Raw genomic sequence first — 27,052 nt, forward strand, 5'->3', positions numbered from 1 at the left:
TTTAGACGATTTCAAGTCAAAGTGGAGGTTAGGATATCTCAGAGCAAGGCTTATGTTCACATTGCTGGGCTAAGGTGTAACAAAAGGGACAAGTGGGTGTGTCAGTTGGGTCTGAGTGCAGTGTGTGTGTGTGTATATTCAGGGCCTGTTATGTGTGATGCCGCGATCAGACTACATGATCTTTTTGTCTTTCACGATGGTCACCATGTCAGATTAGGCTACCATAGTGCCATAAATTCTTGCTGTGACTTGGCCAGGAGACTGGCAACAGTATGACCCCAACCAATCATTGTGTCTCACCTATCCTGACCTTGTGGGAGTTCATAGGTCATTGGGAAGGAGGGTCAAGAAATTGTCAATCATGGCTACAGAAGCACCGTGTGTGATGCTGATGGTTTTGTGTTCCAAAAAGAAAGAAAAAAGGGTTGTGGACTCGTTCTTGGGTGTCACGAAGAGGGCAGTATGGGTTGTCTATCCTTGAAAGGGAACTTGAGATAACCATTGTGTTAATATGTTCCTCGATTTGCTTGTTCCACCTGACAGCAGCAACAACATCATCCCTCTTTCTCATCCAGAGAGTACTCTGTCATCCTATTGGTCAATATCAAGGAAAATGTTTTAGGAGTTGTCAAACTAGGCAGGAAAATACAGAAAATTCTGACATGCTGGACTTTTCGTCGAGTTGTCGTGGGGCATCTAAGATGCCACATCGCTGTTCTTCAATTGTGTCACACAAGGGTAAAGACACCTGTTCATCGTTCCCGATGTTCATATTCGGGCCCAACACTGGAAATTTTTTATTTTGTATTTTTTGTATTTCCCCCCATTTTTCTCCCCAATTCTATCTGGCCAATTACGCGACTCTTCTGAGCCATCCCGGTTGCTGCTGATCCAGGGGAGGGCTGCAGACTACCACATGCTTCCTCCAATACACGTGGAGTCGCCAGCCGCATCTTTTCACCCGACAGTGAGGAGTTGCGCCAGGGGCATGTAGCGTGTGGAAGGATTATGCTGTTCCCCCCAGTTCCCCCTCCCCCTGAACAGGTGCCTCGACCGACCATACATCATGTGATGAGTAATAATTCTGTCATTTCACCAGCATCTCTCTGGGACTTTTTTTTTTTTTTACCCACATCTGGCTTCCCACCCACAGACACGGCCAATCGTGTCTGTAGGGACGCCTGACCAAGCCAGAGGCAACACGGGGATTCAAACCAGCGATCCCCAGTTGTTGCCAAAGGCATGTCTATTAGGTTGTGGTCAGTACTTCCAGTTGAATCCTGCTGTTTAGGTAACTAACACACTGGTTGTAATGCACACACAGACTTAAAATTGGGGTTGTATGTATTTTTCCCACTCAATACAGTGTGTACAAAACTATATCAAACCGATACAAACATGAGTTGATGTATTCCTGTTTAACACTGATTTGATTCAGTTCTGCTGGTTCCTGACAATTTTGTTAAATTCACTTTTTCATCCCTTATAAACAGTACAGTTGCGTGGTGACCAGAGCCAGCGACCAGTTTCATGTGTAAGTGTGGCTGTGACTGCTAGCTGGAGTTTCAGGGGCCATTTGCACTGTTCACGGGGTATTGGGGAGTGTTGCAATCACAGCGTTGTAAGATGGCGACAGATGTATAACGACCAAAACCAACGACCAGTTTCATATGCAAGTACGGGTGTGACCATTAACTAGAGTTTCAATGGCCATCTAAGTTAAGAGGCCCTGTGATGGCCTGGCGGCCTGTCCAAGACGTCTCCCCGCCTGCTGCCCAATGACTGCTGGGATAGGCTGCAGCATCCTCGTGACCCTGAGAGCAGGATAAGGAATTTGGATAATGGATGAATGGATAGATGGACTTTTTCGTCCAGGTTTGGTTTTTGATTGTTACAAAACAATTGAAGTGGTTTCCTTTGAAAGCAAGTCAGTTCTATGTCATACGTGCGCCGCCCTCTTAATGGGCTTCACTATTGGTTTACCTCTTCAAGGCTCTGGTTCGGCACCTGAGACAGATCTTTTCTCTCACCTCCCAATCAAGTGGTAGGAGCCACACTGCACCCAACCACCCCAGTGTCTCCGCATCTCATCTCCCTTTTCCACTCAGTCACCTTGAGCATAGATCTGCGATTTTTTTTCTTTTCCTGTCTTCCTCTTGCGTCGCAGTCATGTCTTTGCCTACCAAGACCTGCTCCTCCTGCTCTGCTGGAATGTCTTCCCAGGACAGCCACCAGGCCTGCTTCTTTTGCCTTGGTTGGCGTCACCATGAGGAAGCCGAGACCTGCCCAGCCTGCCTCGCTGTCTCCCAGGTGGTGCGTTAGAACAGGCAGAAGTATGCAACTCCTTCTGCACCAGCCAGGCACCAGCGAACAAGGGGGCAGCAGCCTGCTCTAAACCCTGGCTGAGGAGGGCGACTGTTGTGTCTTTGAGGAAGAGGACCCAGCCTCTCTCTCTTCCTTGACTTGGAACCACCGGTGGTTCACCAGTACCCTCTTGATGACCTGCCCAGCCTGTTTTCTTCAGGCGCTGAGAGGATGGGTCTCCTTATTCCTCCTTCTCCTTCTGCTGCTCCCAGTGTCGGTCGGCCTTTTTGCCCAGCCACATGGTAGGCTTTGCCCTCGTGTGCTACGTCCTAATATGGCGCCCATCTTCCATTATGCGCTACATGAGTGGGCCTCCCTTCTTAGGTAACACAAAGAGACAGAAAAACAATTCACCATTGCAATGTTTTTGTATCAGTCGGTCAAATAAAAATCCATGCAGTGAATCAGCCAATGGTTTGCACTACCCTTCTAAACAGACCAGACCTAGGTTATATCACATGGCATCGGAACATGCCCACAGCCTCAACTGTTGGTCTTAAACAAAACATAGACTAGCAAGACAACAACCACACTGAAATACAACACATAAATGCCTACTGCATATCCTGGAGGCAATGTTACTATGATAATACACCATAATATACTTTTCTTCAACACCTTGCAAAAATAGAATTGAAAAACCACAGGCCTAAATAAAATGACAATCAATACCAAACAAGATATAGCATACAGGATTCAGGTGCATAGCACACATGCCACACATTGCCTATATTATAGGCTAGCCTATCCTATATCATGCAAGTCTTATAATGAGCACGAAATCGTCCAGGCCCATGGCGCACCCACCAAGTATTAAGTCGATCGGATGAATGGTTGTCAAGAAAATTGAAGAACAGACAGCCAGAAAGAGGCTCCCTTCATTTTCGTTAGACTATTATTATTCTGAGGAATTTTGAATGCCCCTCTCAGGTCATCCATGAGTGAGTCAATGCATTTACATGCACAATTAAGTCGCGCTACTGTTATAGCTCAATTAGGCCATGTAATTGGACTACTGTCATTGTCCCATTATACAAGAACCGGGGGAGAATCGATTTATTGATGGAAGTATGTCCGACCCCGGTATGGTAGGTGGTGATATGCCCCCTTTCAGCTGGTTGCTATTGGACCTTCTTCCAGTTGACCTATTCTGTCACATACCAAACAAGCGACAAACAAGTTAGTAGTAGTCCTGTTGAGGGACCTGTTGCGTCACATACCAAACAAGTTAGTAGTAGGCCGTTTTGAGGTGCTTCCACCAAACACGGATTTGCTCGGGGGTTATTTTAAATGCTGCTTCGTCCAAATTTTCTGACACTTTCTTAAATAGTTTGCCATTCTGTGTTCTCTTTCCATCCATGTACTTTAGGATACTCAACTCCTTTAGTTGACACAACATAAAGTTTGTCTCCACGTCTGTCCAGAAATGCGTGGTTCTCGCTCTAGTATTCGCCATGTAGATACTGTTGATACTACGCTGTTCGTCTTCCGGGTGAAAGACCGCCGTGGGAACTATGGATCATGCGCAGAACGCCTAGGCCAGTTTGGGGCTGATTGAAGCATATACATGCCAGAGTAAATTGATCCATGACCGCATTATCTAGTTGTGTTAGTCCGACTTCGAGGAACTTGATTTAGTACTATTTCAGTCGGACTAACACGTTTACATGTATTTTAAAGTCCAGTTTTAGTCGGACTAACACAATAAGTTGACTTTTTCTAACATCATGTAAATATACTGACATGACAGAGTGAGTGACCACAATTTGCGACACATAGCGGCAGTTGTATGGGGCTGTGGGAAAAACAGAATAGACCAGTTGCATCGCCGCTAGGCAACAAAATCACATAACAATCATAACAAAAAACGTCAATAGTAAATAGCACTAGGGCCAATCCTCATAAGCCCACTGCTCAAGCAAGTCATTCCCTGATTTCTTACCATAAATCAGAAGTGACCACAGGGGCCTGGGTTCTTGTTTTGACATGCTGACTACTCATCCTTTTACCATTCAAAAATACTGAATAAAATCACGTTTTCTTATAATTTACCATTCAGATACCAAATTAGCTACCTTGTTAGCTAGCTAACTCAATGAAGAGAAGTTCAAGTGTTGACATAAACATTTTTTTTTTGAGTTTGCTGGATGGATGGCCACAGCAGGGATAGACACTGTTATGTTTAGTATAGTGGAGACAAATGATCGGAAATTTTAATATAATGAGTGAATAAACACAACATTGGCATATTTTTACTATTGATATTCATTTAAGGAACCTTGATGTACAGATAAATAAAATTTATAACCTCTAACACAAAAATGGATGATGTTTCAGAGCTTCCTCTAAATTTCTCAAAGTAGGCTTTCAGGGGAACTCATGTCCATTTCAGGGATGCCGAGCTCCCCCTAGCTCCTCCGTAATTCGAACCCTGGCTACGTCTAACTTCTAAATTCAAACTCCATTGAACTAAACTATATCAAACTAAATTAAACACCATTCATAAAGTTAACACTTCAAATTTTTAACCCGACAGACGTCACGTTAAAACTGTCTTCAGCTACTGTTTCTGTTCATCTGTACAGATGATGCTTCAACCACCGCAGGACAGGAGTGTAGAGTTTATGTATTGGAAACCGTACAGGAGATCACGTGATGGGGCAGGTAGATGCAGGCACACGAGGAAATGAGAGTTCAGTACACAAACAAATGCATGGCCATTTCTTTTTTCTTTTTCTTTTTTTGCTTGCGGGTAATGGTGGCCACTGGTGATTATCAGCCGGCTTGGTGACCATTTTAGTCACCAACTGGAGCCCTGGCTTTGTTTGTTCTAGCATTCAACTTGAGTTTAGGATAATCACTTAATCACAAATATTGACAATCACCAACATTTATGATACAATTGAAGAAATATACCCAAGTGGCACACTAAAACATCTGCCTAGGCTAGCAGTAGTTTTTATTTAAGGAATACATTCTGCACATGCACTCTGTATACTAATGCACAGCAATTGTGATTTAGAAAATAGAGCTGGGCAATAGGGTTGGATGATAAGTCAACTTCCTGCTGGCCCGTCAGCCCAACAATTGGCAATTGCCGATATATTACCCCCCCCCCCCGCCACGCGCCATTTTCAGCAAAAGTAATCATAGAATTGCTCGTTGCGAAAAAGAATATAAAATCTCCTATTTAGGATTATTTCGGTTTTAAAGTGGACACAACCAGCAAGCCGAAGGACCCAATGAAGTAATTGCCATCTTTGCAAACGAGTAGTGCCAGCAAAAGATTCTAGCACTACCAATTTGCATCAGCCTTAATGTGAAAATCTAATTTTACTGAAACATTACAGCCTATAGGCTACTCTTCTTCAATTAAACAAAATAAATCACCTTGAGATCTTTGCTAAGCAATAAGCTGTAAAGATGGGCTGAACAGCTGTCTAACACGATTTGAGAAGGAAAAAAAAGTCCGATGGCATCAGAGAAGGACACCTCTGCTTGCAGCCTCCAAATGAACAAACAGATGGGGATAAGATAACTATGCTATTAAATGATCAGGGGTGCACAACTGCACATACAGTTTTTGGTCTAGTTCTCAAATATGATTTATTAATTGACATTGCTTTTCAGCACCAATCGATTGGACAGCAACCACTAAAGACGGCTTAATTGTCATTGTTACTGCAGTCACTATCCTGTTTTGTTAGAGACTCATTGGAAATCAGTGCAACAAGAACGAGCGTATGGCCCAACTACAACTGCCAGTTCCTATAAAGGTTAATTATTTACCGAGTTACATTCTCGAGGAGGCAGACCATTAAATTAGCAACATAAAAAGAACAAAAATCTCGCAAACCCCCCCCCCTCCAAAAAAAACAACAATTGCCAATTTGACTCGGCCGATTGCCGATATATTCATCCAGTCACCCAAGCCTACTGAGCAATATATTGGTTTAATCTGGATACCTTGATATGAGACTAGATATCTTCTGGGGTTTTGGTTATTGTGATGTGATGTAACTTAAGTCTTCTCATTCCCTGGTCTAAATGGTTGCATTACAGTAAAGTGATATTTTTTCTGAACATATTAGACTGTTTTAGCTGAATGAAATGAACAATGAAGGCCTCTACCTGCTTGGTCATTATACCCACATTACTAATGATAATTTCTCAAAATTTTGATATGTATACATACATGCCTGATGAAAGCACTACAAGTCATCTCCAAAATAATATTACATTATTGATGCCAAGGTCAAAAATATCATGTTTTTGGGCATCCAGATGGCATAGCGGTCTATTCCATTTTCTACCAAAACAGGAATTGCCGGTTGGAATCCCAGTGTTACCTTCAGCTTGGTCGGGCATCCCTACAGACACAATTGGCCATGTCTGTGGGTGGGAAGCCGGATGTGGGTATGTGTCCTGGTCGCTGCATTAGCGTCTCCTCTGGTCGGTCGGGATGCCTGTTTGGGGGACGGGGGACGGGGGGGGGGTAGCGTGATCCTCCCACGCGCTATGTCCCCCTGACAAAACTCTACACTGTCAGGTGGAAATAAGCAGCTGGCGACTTCACATGTATCGAAGGAGGCATGTGGTAGTCTGCAGCCCTCCCCGGATTGGCAGAAGGGGTGGAGCAGCGACTAGGATGGCTCGGAAGAGTGGGGTAGTTGGCTATGAACAATTGGGGGGGGAAGGGGGGGAGATAAATTTTGTCAGTATCATCGGCCCTAATAGGACCCTGTTGCATGTGGTGTCCAGCAATTCGTAGTCGACGCTTCTAACGCTGGACTTGATCTAGATTCTGTCACATATTTATACACAATGAAGGGATGCATTGTACAGTGAAGCGCTTCCCACTCGTTTACTTGGGTCTGAAAGTCTGTTTTATCTCCCCAATACAACATGCAATACAGATGAATGTCCTTGTTTTCCTTTTTGCCTTTAAACAACTACACTTGTGGTTGAAAAAGCTTTGGCGGTAGATACCAATGCCTGCTTCAGGTATGGTCACTCCTTAGCTAGCTGATCTGTTTCTTCTTTTTTCACTCCATGATGCATTTGCATGTCAAGGTTGATGTGGCCTCCCTGTCAGTTCATTTTATGACACTCCATGTTTTACGTATAGTGCCACTTGGTTAAAACGTCTTGCACTGACTGCTCTTTTAGAATACAAAGTAATTCCAAACTTTAAAAAGTACTGAATCTGAAATCAAACCATTTCTCCAAGCTTTTTTGTTGTTGTTGGTAGCGTTAGGGTTTAGGTTTATCTCTGTGTATATGTCAGTTTCTGTGTAATTGCTGAATCTAATTTTTTTTTAGATTATTTTTTTGGCATTTTCGGCCTTTATTAGCAATAGTCGAGAGAGACAGGAAAGGCAGGGGAGAGAGGGGATGATATGCAGCAAAGGGCCTGGGCCGGATTCGAACCCAGGCTGCTGTGGTAAGGACTCAGTCTTATGTGGTAAGCGCTCTACTGGTTGAGCCACCGGGGGGCCCCACTGAATCTAATATTGATCTAAATTTCATTCGGATTCGAGCTTTGGAATAAATGCATCACTGTCTCAGACTTTCTGATGAGAATCAATTCATATTTACACACCCCGATCTTGAAATATACCCACAAAGAGTTTAACAGCGGCCATCACACACACCCATGGACACTTTTGATGGTTCTCATGATGTTTCTGTGTGAGAGCTGTAGGTAGCGTTGATGAAGGTAGAGGAGGATAAAAGACAAATACAGCTCTCAGGGGGACTTTTAGGATCCTCTTTCGCAGCACTAATAGCCCTGTCTTGGTGGAAAGTATTACCTTTTTTATTTCTTTAGCATCTGTTGGGGATTCATTTACCATGGCAGTCAGCAACAGCAGTACCGCTCTGTTTGTGTGTGTGCGCCCGCACGCACCCACATGCATGTAGAGGGCAATGCTCTCTGGGTGTGTTTACTGAAGCACAGAGAGGGTGAGTAAGAGCAATTGACCTCCTTCGGCAAGGAAGGAGTTAAGTGTCAGGAATGATTGAGGTGTTGGTCGCACACAGGGGCGCTCAAAGGACTGCTGCAGCAGATTTTTTTTCTTTTTCTCTTTCCATTTCCCTCTCCTTGTTCTCCCTGCCAGATCTGTCCTCACATGCTGGCGCCTTCACTCACTCGCTCCCTCCCTCTCCCTTTTGTATACCCTGTATCTCTCTTCTTATCTGCCCTTTTCTCTGACCCCCCCCCCCACACACACACACATAAAACACACCTACCACTCCCGACCCCAACTCGTTTCTTCAGTGCAAGGTGTCCCTGTGCTGTGTGTGCTGTGTTTGTGTGTGTGTGTGTGTGTGTGTGTGTGTGTGTGGTGGTGGTGGTGGTGGTGGTGGTGGTGGGGGGCTTGAGTCACTGGGAAATGAACCTAATAAATCAAACTCTTGTCTCCTCCTCCATGTCTCCTCCCTGCCCAGACCTGCTGCCTACCTGGCTATGTGGAGCTATGTGCACAGCAGCCTGCTGATCACCAGTATGCTGTGTTCCAGCAAAAAAAAAAAACAAACAAAAAAACAAACAAGAAAAACAAAAACACACACACAAAAAAAGAAAAAAGAAAACCACCAGTTTTTGGTAATCTTAATGTTTTTGTTGGAGTTGAGGGATGCACATTGTCTTCTGTGTATTAAAAGAGAAGTCATGTTATTTGAAAAACCATGTGAAGAGTTGACGTTCTGCAGATGTGTGGTTTCCTGCTCTGATTACCTTAATCCTGTACCACTCCTCTTTTCTGTGTTAGAAGGCACCCACAGGCCTCCCCTCCCCCTCGTGCTTTAGAAAAAGGGTCACACCTTCCTCTCTGGCCCCTCTGTACCGTTTGTGTGCACGTTCGTGTTCACTTTCACATACAGGCTCGTAGCTTTCTAGGGGAATGAAAGTTCTCACAGATGATTCTTATATGGATGAGATTTTTTTTTCTTTTTTTTTTTTTCTCCTGGTTTATTTGATACAAAAGTCCTATTCTTTTTCTTTCTTTTCTGCCTTTTTGTTGCTGGCCACATCCCTGGCTTGGGTTTATTCATGCGTGCCCATCTGATAATGTCAAGGTGCATTTGTTTTGTGTCGATGTAGCCACCTTCTGACTCTGGTTTGCGTGTTTGGGGAGCGCAAGCTAAAAGATTTATGATGCCCCAGAACTGGATGTCAGATGGCGTGCTGCAGAATAAGCATCAAAACGGGGCCTTAAGTGGCACAGCTCTCTGGAATAGAAATGGAAATCCACAGCCGGAACAGCACCAGGGAACAGAGTTCATTCTTTCTCTGTTGCTTTTGATCAAACAACTCAGGAGCCAACAGAGACCTCAGCATATGATAGCAGGCTCTAACATGACATGTCACATGAATTATACAAGGTCAGTTATCATAGTGGGGCTCATGCTCATTATTATAGCCAGGGGTCTCTGTTCACAGACCCAGATAGACAGAACACTATGCAGTGATGGCATACAGTCGTTGATGCAGTCCTGTATAATGCACGTAGTGACAGTGATCCAGTTGGGTTGGGTGCTCAAGGACGCTTTGTTGTTTGATTTGTGCAATGGAGCTGTTAAGTTCACAGACTGACACACTCTTTTTCTCTCTTCTTTTTTCTCTCTCCCTCGGTCTCTTTCCCTGGCTTTCTCTCACTCGCTCTGTCTTCCTCCTAGCCGGTGGCAGAGCCCATCCCAATATGCAGCTTCTGTCTGGGGACCAAGGAGCAGAATCGCGACAAGAAGCCCGAGGAGCTCATCTCCTGTGCCGACTGTGGCAACAGCGGTGAGTGGTGGTGATGTCTGGTAGGCCCATAGCTCAGTGCCTCTTGATGGTTTTTGTCAACACGACTTAGAACAGATCTCAGAAAATCTTGCCCTCTCCTCCTTTCCAGAGCTTTCTCTCTCATTCACCTAGTAGTGTTATTTCAGGGTTGTTTCGGGTTTACAGTAGTCATCTGTTGTGCCATCCCTACGTATGGTTCTAGTGCAGGTTGGAGAGCTTAAAGGGAAATTTCACCGATGGTTTTGTGTATGTGCCAATGAGTAATGATTGAAGCAATAAAGTCCTTACTGTGTACTATATTGATGGAGATATCGGTGCTCTCCTGCTCAGTCTTTCCCACAGTGCCTACACGTACCAGAATGCATTTTGCATAAGCTTCTGTATCATCGTCCATAAAATCCTCGGCGTTAGTGTTGTGGGACTTCATTTTCACCATCAGAAATGTAGCTTAGCTGAGAGAACAAGGATGTTTTTTTGTTTGTGTTTATTAAATAGTGATAGTGGGGGGTAGACAGAAAATGGGGGGAGCGAGAGAGGTAAGACATGCAGAAAGGTCACTGGCTGGATTCAAACCAGCGATGGTTGCGACCATGCTAGGCTGTATTTAGTTTTTACAGCCGCTAAATGACGTCATGATACGGCAATTTAGTGGCTGGAAAAAACCCTTCACTGCCGCTCCAAAACTATCAGGAACAACTGCAGGCGATTTTCATGTGGTGTCCCTGTCGCAGGTAGACAGAGATACGATTGAAAATCTGAAAATCATAAGTATCTGGCTAGTTTAAAGGGAAAATTCCCTTTAAACTGGCCAGATACTTATGTGTTGTTATGATGTAAGCTACTTGACAACACATACACTATACTAGTGTATGTAAATCTCTTTATTTGTTTGTTTGTGTTTGTTTGGTATTTTTTGTACCTTTATTAGATTGTGATAGCGGAGGCAGACTGGAAATGGGGAGGTGGGGGATAAGACATGTAACAAAAAGGGCGCCCCTGTGGCTCACCTGGTGGAGCGTGTACAACTAAAGGCTAAGTCATTACCGCAGCAGCTTGGGTTTGAATCCGGCCCAGGCCCTCTGCTGCATGTCTTCCCCTCTCTGTCCCCTGCCTTTCCTATCTCTCTCTCTCTCTCTCTCTCTCTCTCTCTCTCTCTCTCTCTCTCTCGCTCTCTCTCTCTCAAGTATCGCTATCAAATAAAGGCGTAAAATGCCAAAAAAAAAAGAAATAAAATAAATAAAAAATATATATATATATATATATATATATATAAAAAAGACATGTAACAAAGGTCGCTGGTTGGCTTTGAACCAGCAATGGTTGACCATGCTGCACTGTATTTAGTTTTTACAGCAGCCAAATGATGTCACGATACATCACTTCGTGGCTGAAAAAAAAAATTCTGTTTCACTGCATCTCCAGAGATGCAGAAACAATCAGGAACAACTGCAGGAGTTTTTCATGTGCTATCCCTGTCGAAGGTTAGACAGAGATCAGGTTGAAATTCTGAAAATCAGAAGTATCTGGCTAGCTTAAAGGGAAAATCCCCTTTACCAGATATTTCTGCTTTGTTATGATAAAAGCTACTTGCCAACACATAAACTTTTGTGTAAATGTATTTATTTATTTGTTTGTTTGTTTGGTATTTTCATACCTTTATTAGACAGTGATAGTGGAGGCAAGCAGAAAATGGGGAGGGGGGGAGGTTAGACATGCAACAAAGGTCACCTGCTGGAGTCGAACCAGCGACAGTTGCAACCATTCCAAGCTGTATTTAGTTTTTACAGCCGCCAAATGACATCACAACGCGTTGCTTGGTGGCTGGAAAAAAAACAAAACAAAACTGTTTCACTGTTGCTCCAGAGAAACAATCAGGAGCAACTGAAGAGTTTTTCATGTGCTATCCCTGTCACAGGTATACAGAGATAAGGTTGAAATTCTGGCTCGCTTAAAGGGAAAATTCCCTTCATTCATCTGGCTCGCTTAAAGGGAAAATTCCCTTTAAGAGAGTCAGATATGTCTACTTTGTCATGATGAAAGCTACTTTCCAACACATGCTATACTGATTAATGTTTTTGGAGAAGCTAGGGCTAAATTATTGCCCATTATAAGTTTATCTTTTCTACCATCAGCTGTAGTTTTTTTGTGTGCCATAGCCAGCTACTGCTGTACAGAAAGAAAAGGGGGGTGTGCTTATAGGAGAACTTGTATGAGGGGGGGCAGGAGGTTACTCATCTATTTTCACTGACGTGGTCATCTTGTTTGCAATTCTGCAAACAGAACAAGAGCGCAGTTTGAAAAGGCACTCTCCTAAACTGTCAACACACTAGCCATGTTTCCATCAACGTGTTTTTATGTGCATTTTGAAGTTATCGCATTAGAAAAGGTTGATGGAAATGGCAGATTTTGCAAAAAAAGTTTTTACGCTTGCTTGAGGTGGTTTTTGCCTTAAAAAAAAAGAATTAATGTGCTATGGGAGATGGAAACACCTTTCCCGAATAAGTTCTTCTGCTCTGTTTATTACAGCCACGTGTAATGTAGCCTATACCGTTAACTTCTGATGAAAATACGCTTTGCATAGCCTAGTTTATTCGCTCCAAACCAGTTAATAGAAACACACCTAATTCGCATTTTTTCCCCGACATTTCAAAAGTTTGCTAAAAATTCACTTGACAATTAGATGAAAAACATGGCTACTCATTGCATTTGAGGTTGGAATAATTTGGGGTTTTTAGTTTTTGGATTATGGCTGTCAGTCAGGGGCAAAAAAAAAGTGACTTTGACGCGTGTGACTGAACATCCCCAGGTCACCCGTCCTGTCTCAAGTTCTCTCCTGAGCTCACGGTGCGAGTCAAGGCACTATGGTGGCAGTGCATTGAATGCAAGACCTGCAGCAGCTGTCAGGATCAAGGCAAGAATGCGGTGAGTGGACAGCCAAACATTGCTGTTGTGGCCAGCCATCAGGCTAGCATCTCTCATGACTGTCTTTTTTTGTTGAAGGACTAGACAGCGACCAATTTATCTTTATCTGTGGAGCTTGAATTGAGCTATTTTAGTCATCCTTAGCATGCGCTTTTTAACTCTTGTTCCTTGTAGGGAATCATTATCAGTAAAATGCATTCATAAATGAGGAAGAACAAGTGAAATGGTATCAGAGTTATATTTTCTAAAACGATATGCTTCATCTGTTTGGAAAAAGCAACAATGCAAAAAAACCTCAAAGATGTCGAACCGTTCAGGGTCACATTATTTAGTATTTTGTATCCACATAATCCAAGAATCTTTACTAGACTAGACACAGCTTCAAGTGCGCAGTATGCAAGGGATATACAAATGGAAAGGGAAAATACTTTGTTTATATGAAGTGAGATTTTCCAGTTAATTCAAGAATCATGTAGTTTAGGGGGCAAACTCACATAGACTTACGAAGCACTCTGTTTTCATCATTTTGCTGATTAACAAATTTAGATGTCATACGCGAATGTTGGTTTTTACTGCTGAAGAATAAAATTATACTAAGGAATTGACTTGTTCTGAAAAATACCCTTTAGAATCATCATAAACAGTGGTTTGTTCATGTGTGTGTTTTTGGTTGATATAGGACAACATGTTGTTTTGTGACTCATGTGACCGAGGCTTCCACATGGAGTGCTGTGACCCTCCACTCACGCGAATGCCAAAAGGTGAGTGAACGGTAAAAGGTGATTAAGGGGCATTGCACCTATAACCCTATGTTTTGCTTACTATAGTCAGTGTAATGTCATCCGTGAAATCCCCTCAGCTTCATCCTGTTTCAGTTAAAGACCCACTACACCCTTTTTTTGCAATTTTTCCATGGGAGCACTAAAGCCATGCTAGTATTAAGACCAATGACAAAGGTGCTTAAGGAGTCTTTTCCTCCTACTTTAATGACCTGTATAAAGCTTAATTACTAAACTGCTAATGGTGCCAACTGCCAACACATGTATTGTCAATACCACTAGGTGAGTGGGTGATGCTTTTTGTTTTCTTTCTTTTTGCTTCCAGGCATGTGGATCTGTCAGATCTGTCAGCCCAGGAAAAAGGGAAAGAAGCTTTTACACGAAAAGGCAGCACAAATCAAACGGCGATACAATGCACCGCTGGGGCGGCCCAAGAACAGGTAAAGACCGCCATCCAAGTGATGGCATCTTGCTTCTCTTACAAGCCAGTGGAGGAGCACAACAAGATTTCATGTGTCAGCCTCACTACAGCACAAATAATCTTAACAGCTTCACCTACAAGGCCTGCACTTGATAGTGAGAGCGAAGCTATTTTTGGAACAAACATTTTTTAGCTGGTATCTGAGGATGAGTGAATTCATTTAATGGAGATGTGATTTATTAATTTTTTATTTTTCCTTACTTTCCAGAATTTCTGTTTCTACAGATTTTTTTCCCTAAAGCGTAGAAACTCCCATTTATCCTCCCTTCATGTCAATCAGATCTTTTGTAATTTTACTATATTCCTTCATATAAATCACTGATTGGTTAAGACGCAATAATCACATTGTATGTCTGGAAGCTAGATAGCCACTAATCATCAATTAATGATCTGATTGCTAAAGGGACATGTCCACAAGCGCCCCCCCCCCACACACACTATACCGCAATGAAAAAAGAGTGTTGTCCAGATAATTTCAACTGTCTAGCCCTCTTAAAAATTGAATTGAATGACAAGTTCCATGAATAGTGACGTTCTTTGTGGACATGCAGGCAGGAAATTGTTTTTATCAGATATGTATTTTAAATGAGCCTATAGAAAAACTATGAGTAATAGAATTTAGACAACTGAGGAGAGGATGTTTTGGATGGGTTCCTTTTCTGTAATGGCATAGGCTTCAGCAAGTACATAATTTCTGCACAGCTGTTACTGCCCTGGCATAGTCTCAACCAACTTCTCTTCTGCCCTACAGACCCGGACGGCCATTCAAGAAGCTGGGTGGGCGTGGCCGACGGAAGCGCTCAGCCTCCCCCAACTCTTCCTCCAGCTCCTCATGCGAGGGTTACCCCGGTGACGACCGGCTCCTGTTTTCCCTCCGAGAAGACGATGACCCAACGCAAAGCAGCATGCGCTTCAACAAGAAGACCAAGGGTCTGATCGACGCCCTCACTAAGTTCTTTACACCCTCGCCTGAAGGCCGCAAGCCACGCCAGGAGGTGGTGGACTACTCGCAGCAATGCCGCATCCGAAAGAAGGCCAGTCGTAAGGGAGAGGGAGATGACAGGACAGGTAAGGAGTAGGGATTACTTTCGGTTTCCTCTTGCACACTCTAAATCAAACTGCAGGATACACTAGAGGTTGTAGATAACAGATGTTCATGGAATTGCTTCATATTTGAACTTTATTGTTTGAACCCTTTGTTCCACTTTCCAACTGCAGGTCTATCCCCTCTTCTTGGCATGAGTAGTACATTATATTGTATCACTTTTTTTTTTAGATAACAGCTAAATGTTGGGAAACACCTATGTATTTTTTGAAGCTGTTAAACGGAAATTTCATCGATGGTTTTGTATGTGTGAAATAAGTACTGATGAGTAATGTAGCCAATTGAAGCAATAAAGTCCTCACTGTGTACTATATTGACAGAGAAATCGGTGTTGTCCTGCTCACAGAGTCTTTCCCACAGTGCCTACATGTACCAGAATGCATTTCACGTAAGCCTCTGTATCATCGTCCATCAATTCTCTGCGCTAGTGTTGTGGGACGTCATTTTCACCATTGGATATGTGGCTTAGCTGAGAGAACAAGGTTGTGTTTTTTGAACAGTTTGTTTATAGTCAGTTTGAGTATTAGTAAACTCTGCTAGGGTGTATTTAGTTTTTCTGTCCGCCAACTGACATCACAATGTCACTTGACGCCCGGAAAACCCCCGGAAAAAAACTGTTTCCCTGCAGTCCCAGAAATGCAGAAACAATCGGGAACAACTATAGGTGTTTTTCGTGTGCTATCCCTGTCACAGATAAACAGAGATAAGTTTGAAAATCTGTGAATTTTCCCTTTAAGTGTATCTTGAAAGAATGAAACAGGAAATCTAATTGGTGTTTTCTAACTGGGTCTGTCTTTTCAAGTGATTTGAATTAGATGACTTATGAGGTCAGAAAGCATCAGAACCCAGGTAGGCAGGTATCTCTGTGTGTTTTGTTTTGGAAGCATCTCTTTAGTCCTTGTCAGCACTGACACTGTCTTTCCATCCACAGACAATCAGGAGGGCAGCGACTGGCGGGATGATGACGATAAGCTTCCAGGACATGAAAACTTGACAGAGAAAGACATTGAACTGTTCAGGCACATTCAGGAGCTAGCATTACAGGTACACCCTAACCCTAATCTCACCAATCTCACCAACAATTGTTTACCTCAGAAGGGATAAACATACTCTCAAGCTTAAACCAATTCTGTTAACCATGATGCATCTGTAACAAGGCTCCAGTTCAGAATTAAGGTAGTCCCTCTGCCTGTACTATGAACTTTTTTTGTGCATGTGATTTTTTTTTTTCCCCAAACAGTTTATTCTGCCAATAGCACTAACTCAATCCTGTCAGTGGAATCACAGCTGTGCATCCCACTGAACTGATTCCTTGAGCCCCATTTTGATGAGAATTTGGGACTGCTGGTGATTGTACAAATCATTTTGAAACAAGTCCTCTCTGGGGCAGTTGGGGGTGAAAAAAATATATGAAGTGGGTGGTGAGGTCATTGGATTACTGTTCTCTCTTTGTCACTGGGCATTTGTTTGCCCCTGCAATGATGGAGAGTGAGAGAACATGAATCTTTCTGTGGGTCAGAGCCAAGGGGCAACCTACGGGTCTGAAAAGCAAAGCCAATGTGGAAGTGCCTTAAACCTGCATTCTTTCTCATGGCTAGCAGGGGCCAACTCCGCTGGTTGCAAAAAAAATAAAAACAAAACCTCGCTCCAAAGATTCCCATGTTGAAATGCCCAACTTCCATGTATCCATCCATCCATCCATTATCCTAGCCGCTTATCCCAATCGGGGTCACGGGTCGCGGGAGGCTGGAGCCTATCCCAGCAGTCATTGGGCAGTAGGCGGGGAGACACCCTGGAGAGGCCGCCAGTTCAGCTCAGGGCAAACACATGCACACCTACAAACAATTTAGTATGGCCGATTCACCTGACCTACATATCTTTGGACTGTGGGAGGAAACCGGAGCACCCGGTGGAAACCCACGCAGACATGGGGAGAACATGCAAACTCCACACAGAGGACGACCTGGGATGACCCCCATGGTTGGACAACCCCGGGGTTCGAACCCAGGACCTTCTTGCTATAAGGCAACCACGCTACCCACTGCGCCACCGTGCTGCCCAAATGCCCAACTTTACAGCAGAAATAAATATTTCTAGCCAGGTTCAAAAAAATGGTTTTGGTCTCTAACTAATTTCCCCCACCGTGATAACTGAACAAGGGTGAATTTTCATATAAGCCATCCGTTTATGCTTTCAGTGCTGTCTTTTATAATTTCCACCACAGCCTCCACCCGTTGCTCCTCCCCAGCTCCACCCTCTTGTCCAAATATGGTCACGTCCAGTTTAAAAAAAACCAAGATGGCCACCAGTTGGTATGCCAGCGGCCATACCAACATGTACCTTGGCTCTGCCAAATGATGGAAGCTAAGCAGGTATGGGCTTGGCTAGTACTTGGATGGGAGACCCTATGGGAAAACGGAGTTGCTCCAGGAAGTGCTGTTGGTGGGCCAGTAGGGGGCAGTCTTTCCCCTGATCATAATAAAAACAATAAATATCAAATCCCAGTGCCCCATTGCAGTGACGAGGACACTGCTGTAGGAGATGCCGACCTTTGGATGATACATTAAACCGGGGTCCTGACTCATTGTGGTCATTAAAGATCCCATGGCACTTATCGCAAAGAGTAGGGGGTTCCCTGATGTCCTGGCAGAATTCCCAACCTGGCTGTCTCCATCTGGCCACCTAATCATGCCCCCCATGTAATTGGCTCAATGATTCCTCCCTCTCCACCTCAAGCTGATGTGTGATGAGCGTTATGGGCCAAAATGGCTGCCGTGCATCACCCAGGTGGGTGCTACACATTGGTGGTGGTTGAAGTGAGTTACCCCCTTCGATGTGAAGTGCTTTGGGTGTCTAGAAAAGTGCTATATAAATATAATAATTATTATATTATTATGGTGACGGTAAAATGCCAAACTGGAGGCTTCAAAACTGTAGTTCACAAACTAATGGGTGATGTCACATGATGGCTAGGTCCATTATTTTATACAGTCTATGGTCAGAGCCAAAGCATATTGTTTTACTGGCATGTGGCGGTCATGTGTGCTGTATCATTTCAAAGGCTGCTTATCATTTCAAAGGCTGCTACCAGATGCTAAGTGTACCCTCACCACAATGCACACTCCTAATAATGATCCTGCTACCATTCCATTAGAATGTGTGTGTTTTGGTTTTTTTTCTTCGCATGAGCAATCCCTTGCCCAGTAATCTTTGATGTGTAATCTGTCGTTCTGCCTCATGCTCTACTAATCCCCTCGAAGAAAACCTGGATTTGACCTCGCTTTTTTTGACTTGTTTATTTTTATTTCTCTCTTTTATCTTTATTTCACTCTTGTCCTTATAGAAAGTTGGGGTGACGGGCCCACCGGATCCTCAGATGCGTTGTCCGTCTGTCATTGAGTTTGGCAAGTATGAGATCCAGACTTGGTACTCCTCTCCCTACCCCCAAGAGTACAGCAGGTAAGACTCCACACCACCACGCCATTAAACATACTGCCCGTCATGGTCTCAACATTTGGTCCCTCCTCTGTAGTGATTTTGTATAGCTTATCTCTAGGTAATAGCCTGATGCTGCTGAATTTTGGCTTTGATAGCTATGCGGCCAGCCACTTTGGCAGATAATAAGCCATCAGCTGAAGGTTTGATTCTAAACATCTAGGCTGTTTTATTAAAAAAAAAAGTGAAATTGGCTGGGGAGGTATGATGATTGCCTGCTACTCTGGCATATACCAAAAAATAACATAGATTATCCTGCCCTATGTTTGATATCTAGAAGTCTGTACATTAATTAGAGTGAGTGAACAGCACTGGATGCTTTTTCACTGCAGCTTTAGTCTAAAGAAATTCATTCTCTTTGTGTATTTACCAGCATGTTACCCAAGCATTCGCGCTTAGTCATTGCCTCCTACTCATTCACTAGTCATGAGGCATCTGAATAAAGACAGTTAATGACTGTTTTAATAACTTATTTTTCTCTCCCTGTCTTATCCCCTTGCATCTTCTCTTTAACCCAGACTACCCAAGCTCTACCTGTGTGAATTTTGCCTGCGCTACATGAAGAGTCGCAGCATCCTCTACCAGCACATGAGGAAGTGCAACTGGTTCCACCCCCCTGCCAATGAGATCTACAGGAAGGATGATGTCTCTGTGTTTGAGGTGAAGAGCGGGTCAGAAAGATAAACGGATTGGGAAGGAGGGGTTAGCTGTGAGGCAACAGAGTTACGTGAAAGAGAGGATGGAAGTAAATGAGTTGTGTGGTTCTTGTAAAGAAAGAGAATGGTGAGAGCTATATAGAAGTGAGTGAGAGGGAGGCCACAAACCAAAGGGCCTCTGAAGCAAATGCCCATCTCAGCCACATCCTCTGCTAAAGAATGTCACTGCTGTCTCACGTCCTGTTATTTCATCCTCCTCCCATCCCAACATTGCAGCCAGCATTACAACTAGAAATACAGCCTTGATTGAACTCACGATAAGACAATTTTGCCCTGTTGTGGCATATACAAAGTAGCCCTATACAAGCAGCTCTGTAACTTCACCAAACAGAAAAAAATGTCCTTAGTCCAAAAGTACGCAACAGTCATACTTATTAGCACCCCCCCCCTTTTCTCCCCAATGTATCCGGCCAGTTACCCTACTCTTCTGAGCTGTCCCGGTCTCTGCTTCACCCCCTCTGCCGATCCGGGGAGGGCTGCAGACTACCATATGTCTCCTCCAATACATGTGGAGTCGCCAGCCGCTTCTTTTCACCTGACAGTGAGGCGTTTCGCCAGGGGGACATAGTGCATGGGAGGATCATGCTATTACCCCCAGTTTTCCTCCCCGAACAGGCGCCCCGACCGACCAGAGGACGCGCTAGTGCAGTGACCAGGACACATACCCACTATCCGGCTTTCCACCCGCAGACACGGCCAGTTGCGTCTGTAGAGACGCCCGACCAAGCCGACGGTAACACGGGGATTCGAACCGGCGATCCCCGTGTTGGTAGGCAAGAGAATAGACCGCCACGCTACCTGGACGCCCCTTTATTAGCGCTTTTCCCCATTTGTTTTGTTAGTTTTTAAAATAAAAATGTTTTTATATATTGTATTTGATCCACTGTGGTGACTGACCCCTGTGGTGACCCCTAACGGGGACAGCTGAAAGTAGTAGTAGTCGACTGTATTGTTGCAGCAAAATTTCTAGCCCCTATTGGTAACGTTTATTATGGACACGTTCAGTATTGTTAGTTAAGGGTCATCGACATTTTACGTTATCAAAACGTCTTATTTAATTTTGATTGTACATATGATTGTAATTGCTGTCCTAGCCTGGCCTAAATCGATGTGTTTTTTGTTTTGTTTTTGTTTTAATCATGTTGGGGACTGCTAAAAGTGTCACTGGAGGAACCCTCGGCTACATGAGGAATTGGCTCAGCAGCACTGTTATACCCCTTTCACACTGGCCAAAAAACCTGCTAATATCCACCTTTGGTGGTCAATGTTACATTGACCAAAGGCGGATGTTAGCGTTTTTTGGCCAGTGTGAAAGGAGTATTAGTTGTTGTCCCGCTATAATCGGTGTAATCCTCGGGAGTAATAAGCTGGTGGGCTGGGTTTTATCAGTCTTCAATTTCAACTTTATTTGTCCCCAAAGGGCAATTAGTATTGTTGCATGAAGTGCAACATAAAAACAAACATAAGGTCACAAACACAGACTCAGCAGCTGAGCACTGCATCAGTGAACAAGCATAATCATCGGAACAGCAATAAAAGCAATACAGTGATGGCTGTCCTGTAATCCCCCATACATAAAGTACAAACATCATATTATTCCAATCAAAATACAACAAGAGCAGCAACATAATTATCATCCAAGTAGGGCTACATAGTCATGATGGGCAAGCTACCTACTTCTCCCTGAGTTGACCAGGGTAATGGCTGTCGGGATGAATGGGTGTTTGTATCTTTTGTCTTGACTGAGGGGGAATCTGAAGCGGGTGCCAGAGGGTAGGGATTGAAACTCCTGATGAAGAGGGTGAGTGCAGTCTGACAGGATGGAATTAGCCCTCTTCACCACCTGACTGTTATAGGGAACAGACAGGCTACTCTGCAGGACACCTATAATTTTGCTGCTTGTTTACTGTTTTAGCCAGTGCATTCTTGGATTTGATAGTTAGACTGCCATACCAACAGATGGGGTAAAATGACAAGATTGATTCCATGTAGGATTTGTAAAAGAAAGTCATCAGGGGCCTGTCACCGTGAAACTTGGTGAGTTTCCGTTGGCCAAAAAGTCATTGCTGACCTCTCCTACAAACCATTTCAATATTACATTCAAAAGTGAGGTTCTTGGTGATTGAACCAAGGTTATTTATAACTGACAACAAGAGTCCACCTCTTGACCCTCAATGATGGTGCTCTGAGTGGAAAAAGGATGGTTTCTGAAGTCTATGCACATGTCTTTTGTCTTTGATATATTGTGTTTAAGTAATGAGTTTTTGCACCAGTTTAGAAAATAATCAACCACAGGGCCATGACTTTATTTGTCATGGTGGAGGAGACTGTATCTATAACAGTCTGTTGCCATAGGGAGCACTGTTTGCAGGCCATGTCTGCTGTAGCTCTGGTTTCCCCGACGCCACACTTTTCCTTACTCAGTAGAGAAACCGGCTACGTAGGAGAGCTGAGATGCCTGGCTAGCTGCCAAGATGCTCCTCTCTCATGTTACACCTTCATTTCTTTGTCTCTGTTTTTATTTCCATCTGCATCTTTCTCTCTTTATCTCTCTATCTTCATAAGTATCGAGAGACGGGGGCTTAGATCTTTCTCTGAAGTTAGGCTCTCCTCCCTTCACTTCCACCATGTTCACTTGGTCTCTGTAGCAACAGTTTGAAGATGATGGTTGAGAAAAGTTAAGTTCTTAGATTGAACAATGATTTGTTTGTCAAATGTCCTTGCATTTTATAGTCCATACTAATGTGATTGTGTTCATGTGTGCACCTGCAGGTGGATGGAAACGTGAGCACTATCTATTGTCAAAACCTATGTCTCCTAGCCAAGCTGTTCCTCGACCACAAGACTCTGTACTATGATGTGGAGCCCTTCCTTTTCTATGTCCTGACTCAAAACGACAGCAAGGGCTGCCACCTGGTCGGCTACTTCTCCAAGGTATGACCATGACAACCTCAATGGTCAAGGCACAAACAAGCCTTGTTCTAGCTACCCTTTCTCTGTGCCCAGGCCCCTTGCTCACTGTCCCCGGGTAATCCTCATCCAACTGGGATGTTTTGTCTTCCATGTAAGAGTGTATTGGTCCCTACTTGAGTCCACAAGATAGCTTTGACCACCGTTACTCTTCATAAGAACAACCTCAGAGCCAGTAATCAGATATGGTCACTTCAGGTTGAACTAGATTTACATGGATTTTACATGGATGGGTGTAGGGCCAAAAAGGGAAATATAAATTATCACCATATCTTCTTCATTCTTTTGCTGATCTGGAAACATGGGAAACCATTAGTCCTGTGTAGGACTGAATTTAATGATTATTTTCATTATTATTTATGCCAGGCGGTAGCCTGAAGGGGATATTTCGTTTGGTCGTGTGTGTGTCTTTGTCTGTGTGTGTGTCTGTGTATCTGTCCGCAGCTAATCTTGCTTACTACTGGGCCATCAGCCTAATATTTTTTTGTGCACAGTTATGACTATGATCAAGAACCTCTCGTGGTTGCAGTGATTCAAAACCTTTAAAAAACTTTTTTTTTCTAGGTACCACCGTTCCCTCTCTTCATTCACTCTCTAGCTTGCTCGACCAACGCTGCTCCCTGTTGCTGCCGATCTGAGTCAATTGTAGATGTGAGTCGTGCATGCGCATGCATCTATGTTTGACTCAGATTGGGCAGTGACATTGTCAAAACATGTATTCGGGTATCTGTCTTGACAGTAAACAAGAAGTTGATCGTATTTTGCAAGTCAGCAAATCATTCACTGCTTAGCCAAGCACAGAAGAACTGGAGGAACACTGGATGAACCAAAAATAATAACCTCTGTCTTTATTTTCATAATATAATGAAGCTGGGTAAACTGCTTACACTTGTGCATGCAGGACTCACATCTACAATTGACTCAGATCAGGCAGCGACATGATCAAAAGCTATTGAAAGAAATTTTATAATTCAAAAAATGCGAAAGCTATAAAGGAACAATTTTCTCTAGGTTGCAGTCAAAACAGTAAACGCTGGATATTCTTGTCACTGCCCGATCTGAGTCAACTGTAGATGTGAGTCGCGCATGTGCGAGTGTAAACGGTTTACCCAGCTTTATTATATTATGAAAATAAAGACAGGGTTAGGGTTAGACCAAAATGACTGCATAGCAAACCTTTTCTTTGTGGAAAGTGCAAGTTCATATTAAGACTTGATTGCATTCGTGCGAGGCTTCACCTAGGAGGCTGCACACCTACAGGCTGACAGACCAAATGTTTTTATTAGATAGATTTCTTAGCCTGAGCGCTGCGTATTAAAATAATTTTTCCCTGGTATTTCCCATTAAATCAACTCGGGCCCTGCACAAAAGCCTTATAATGGCAGGAAAAACTGGTTTTTCTGTCCATGTGTGTGTATTTGTCCGCTGATAATCTCATACTACTGGGCCTGTCAGCCCAATAATTTTTGTGCACAGTTATGATTGTATGATCAAGGACTGCTCGTGGTTGCAGTGATTCAAAACCTGTGAAAAACCTGTTTTATACCACAATTGAGTGCTAACTCCTCAGCTGTTTTTCGCCTAAGTTCGAGCACCAGCGAAGGGGAGATGCACACGCAGTGCCTCCGTATTTTCCTTTCTCCCAGTAGGTGAAAAAAGGGGTGGTTTCTCACCAAGTCCAAGCACCAGGGAAGGCATATGCTTGGCGGAGATATGCACTCTAGTGAGTGCACTCTTCTGGTTGTTTGATCTATTGATTTTAAAAAATTCCATAAATCAATTAATAATTTGGTCCATAAAATGTCAAAAATAATAATAAATGCCCACAAGTTCCTAGAGCCCAGGGGCGTCCAGGTGGCGAGGCAATCTATTCTGTTGCCTACCAACACGGGGATTGTCTGTTCGAATCCCCATGTTACCTCCGGCTTGGTCGGGCGTCCCTACAGACACAATTGGCCGTGCCTGCGGGTGAGAAGCCGGATGTGGGTATGTGTCCAGTCGCTGCACTAGCGCCTCCTCTGATCGGTCGGGGCACCTGTTGGAGGGGGAGAGGGAAGTGGGGGGGAATAGCGTTATCCTCCCACGGGCTACGTTCCCCTGGCGAAACTCCTCACTGTCAGGCGAAAAGAAGCAGCTGGTGACTCCACATGTATCAAAGGAGGTATGTGGTAGTCTGCAGCCCTCCCCAGATCAACAGAGGGGGTGGAGCAGCGACCGGGACGGCACGGAAGATTGGGGTAATTGGCTGGATACAGTTGGGAAGAAAAAAAAGGGGGGGGATTCTAGAGCCCAAAGTGATGTTTTTGAAGTATGTACTTTGTCTGTTCAGCAGTCCAAAAAAAAAAAAACCTTAAGTATTTGAAGTAATGATATAAATCTGAGAGTTACTACAAGCTGTTTTCAAGCTGTTACCATTAAAAGGTTGCTATGTTTACTTGGTAAATTATTAATTTATTGATAGACAAAATTAGGCTTAAATTGGTTAATTACCCGTTGATCGATAACTTGACTAATTGTCACAAAGCCTAACGTTCCCTTGTTTCCATGTTTTTCTTGATCCAAGAGGCACTGTGAACACACACTCAGCTCAACACTTGAAAACCAGATTGTGATTTTTAGTAGGACTGGTTTACAACCACTGTGCTAGGGACTAAGCTTAAGTGTTGAAGTCTACATTCAAAACGATCTATTATTGGATTAAGATGTAGTGACGTCTGCCACCGACCACACATTCTCTCTCAAAGACGGCACAGTCACTGCTTGATAACAGATTATGCATTTTGCTCATCACCATTGAAAATTACCACCATTCAAATACAAACAAATCTTTAGCTGCTTGTTTAAGTCCACTCTGCCAAACACTTTCAAGTAAAAAAAAAATAAAATTTGATATCCTATTTTTCATAATATTGTCATTAAAAAAAAGTCTTTATTTAGCTTTGGAGCATTTCCTTCATTTGAAGTTGTGAGAAAAATGCCCTGCCATGTTGATGTTTATGATGGACTGGAAGGGCTGGGATTTAGTCACAAGATCATCTTTGAAATTTTGTGTCATACACATGATGTGTCCCATGCTACTCATAAGCACTGGTTGGCTGGGTATACTCAGGCATGGCAGTGCACGTCAACATTGGCTGCTGTGACTCCAGTTGGAGTCTTCCTGCATTAGCTTGAACCAATTAGACCAGCTCCTGCTTGGACAACTATTAGCTCAAATGTGTGAGGAAATATGCACCCAATTTACATGAAATGGGCATACACCAGTTTCAACCCACACCAGTAAATTCCTCTGAACACGCAACTGTCATTTCTCCCTCCCAGATAAAAGCCTCATGTTGTGACACCCCATTGCACCTCTGTGTAGTTTACAGATGCAGGTGCTCCCATTAACATTTAGCCTCGTTGCCAAAATGCAGCAATTACTGGAGAGGTTGCACCACCATCAACACCCACCCGGCACACACAGCCTCCTGTGAACCCATACTGGCTCATTCTAGAGCTCAGTTCCATACTTTTTTCTCATGCTGGGATGTGAATGTGTTTTTTTTCTGCCTCCCCAGGAGAAGCACTGTCAACAGAAGTACAACGTGTCTTGCATAATGATTCTTCCACAGTACCAGCGCAAGGGTTACGGACGTTTCCTCATTGACTTCAGTAAGGGCGCCAGCTTCGAGCCATGCGTGCACGCGCGCACACACACACACACACACACAAGAACAGACAGAGCTTAACCAGCAAAGACACCAGCTCTAAGGGCTTAACCTTTTTTGTTCTTACACAGTTGAGGTCAATCTAAAGTTTGTATCAGTGCCATTAGAATTTAACTCAATTGTGATATCTGACCTCCACATACACTTTACTATTACAACCTATTGGTTTCAAGTGTTGTTTATGCCTGACTTGATGCCTGAGGGCACTAGGTGAAACATTTAAGCACATTTTGCGGCTGTGATGTGTCCGTTGTCTTACATCTCTTTAAAGGCCAACTTACATCTGGCAGCTATTTAAGCCAAAAGATGTTTTGTTGCTTTTATAATGTCCTCAAAATTTGCCTTCTCTGGAAGACCATGGAAATTGTGTTGTCATAATAGTCCACAACCATTGAGCAATTTCCCTCGGCAATTATAATCATTTGCATTTACAAAGGCTGCTTACTCTACACTTAAACAAAAATCAAGCAATATTTTTCTGTTTTAAAAAATATGTAGATGTAATGGCTGGCAATATGGAACAAAAAGATCTTATGACTCTTTAGACATATTGATGATTAAGTGGTATAGTGATATTTGTTGCATTGTTTTAAAAATTATAACTACAATAACATTTCTTGTACCTTATTCTGTACTGTCTTTATTTACAAAGTAAGCATTTTTAGTTTTGGGCCGCTATTGCCACTGCACTCAACCTTGTGGTATTTAATCACCCACCCCC

At 43.4% G+C, this 27,052-nt stretch overlaps 1 protein-coding gene across 4 annotated transcripts in view; it reads left to right on the plus strand.

The window, feature by feature from the left end:
- Nucleotides 1–27,052, plus strand: part of kat6a (K(lysine) acetyltransferase 6A) — a 69,795-nt gene that overhangs the window by 31,946 nt on the left and 10,797 nt on the right. For 3 of the 4 annotated variants that reach the window (XM_056288170.1, XM_056288091.1, XM_056288250.1), the window contains 10 exons: nucleotides 10,045–10,153; nucleotides 12,960–13,075; nucleotides 13,755–13,836; nucleotides 14,180–14,294; nucleotides 15,087–15,403; nucleotides 16,372–16,484; nucleotides 18,784–18,899; nucleotides 19,454–19,595; nucleotides 22,424–22,585; nucleotides 26,182–26,275. In XM_056288170.1, the coding sequence (XP_056144145.1) occupies nucleotides 10,045–10,153; nucleotides 12,960–13,075; nucleotides 13,755–13,836; nucleotides 14,180–14,294; nucleotides 15,087–15,403; nucleotides 16,372–16,484; nucleotides 18,784–18,899; nucleotides 19,454–19,595; nucleotides 22,424–22,585; nucleotides 26,182–26,275 (1,366 nt within the window). The remainder of the gene's footprint in view (nucleotides 1–10,044; nucleotides 10,154–12,959; nucleotides 13,076–13,754; nucleotides 13,837–14,179; nucleotides 14,295–15,086; nucleotides 15,404–16,371; nucleotides 16,485–18,783; nucleotides 18,900–19,453; nucleotides 19,596–22,423; nucleotides 22,586–26,181; nucleotides 26,276–27,052) is intronic. The other variant, XM_056288329.1, reaches the window with a different exon arrangement.

This window comes from Lampris incognitus, chromosome 1, assembly GCF_029633865.1.
Source record: "Lampris incognitus isolate fLamInc1 chromosome 1, fLamInc1.hap2, whole genome shotgun sequence".
In the NCBI taxonomy this organism is placed as follows: domain Eukaryota; kingdom Metazoa; phylum Chordata; class Actinopteri; order Lampriformes; family Lampridae; genus Lampris; species Lampris incognitus.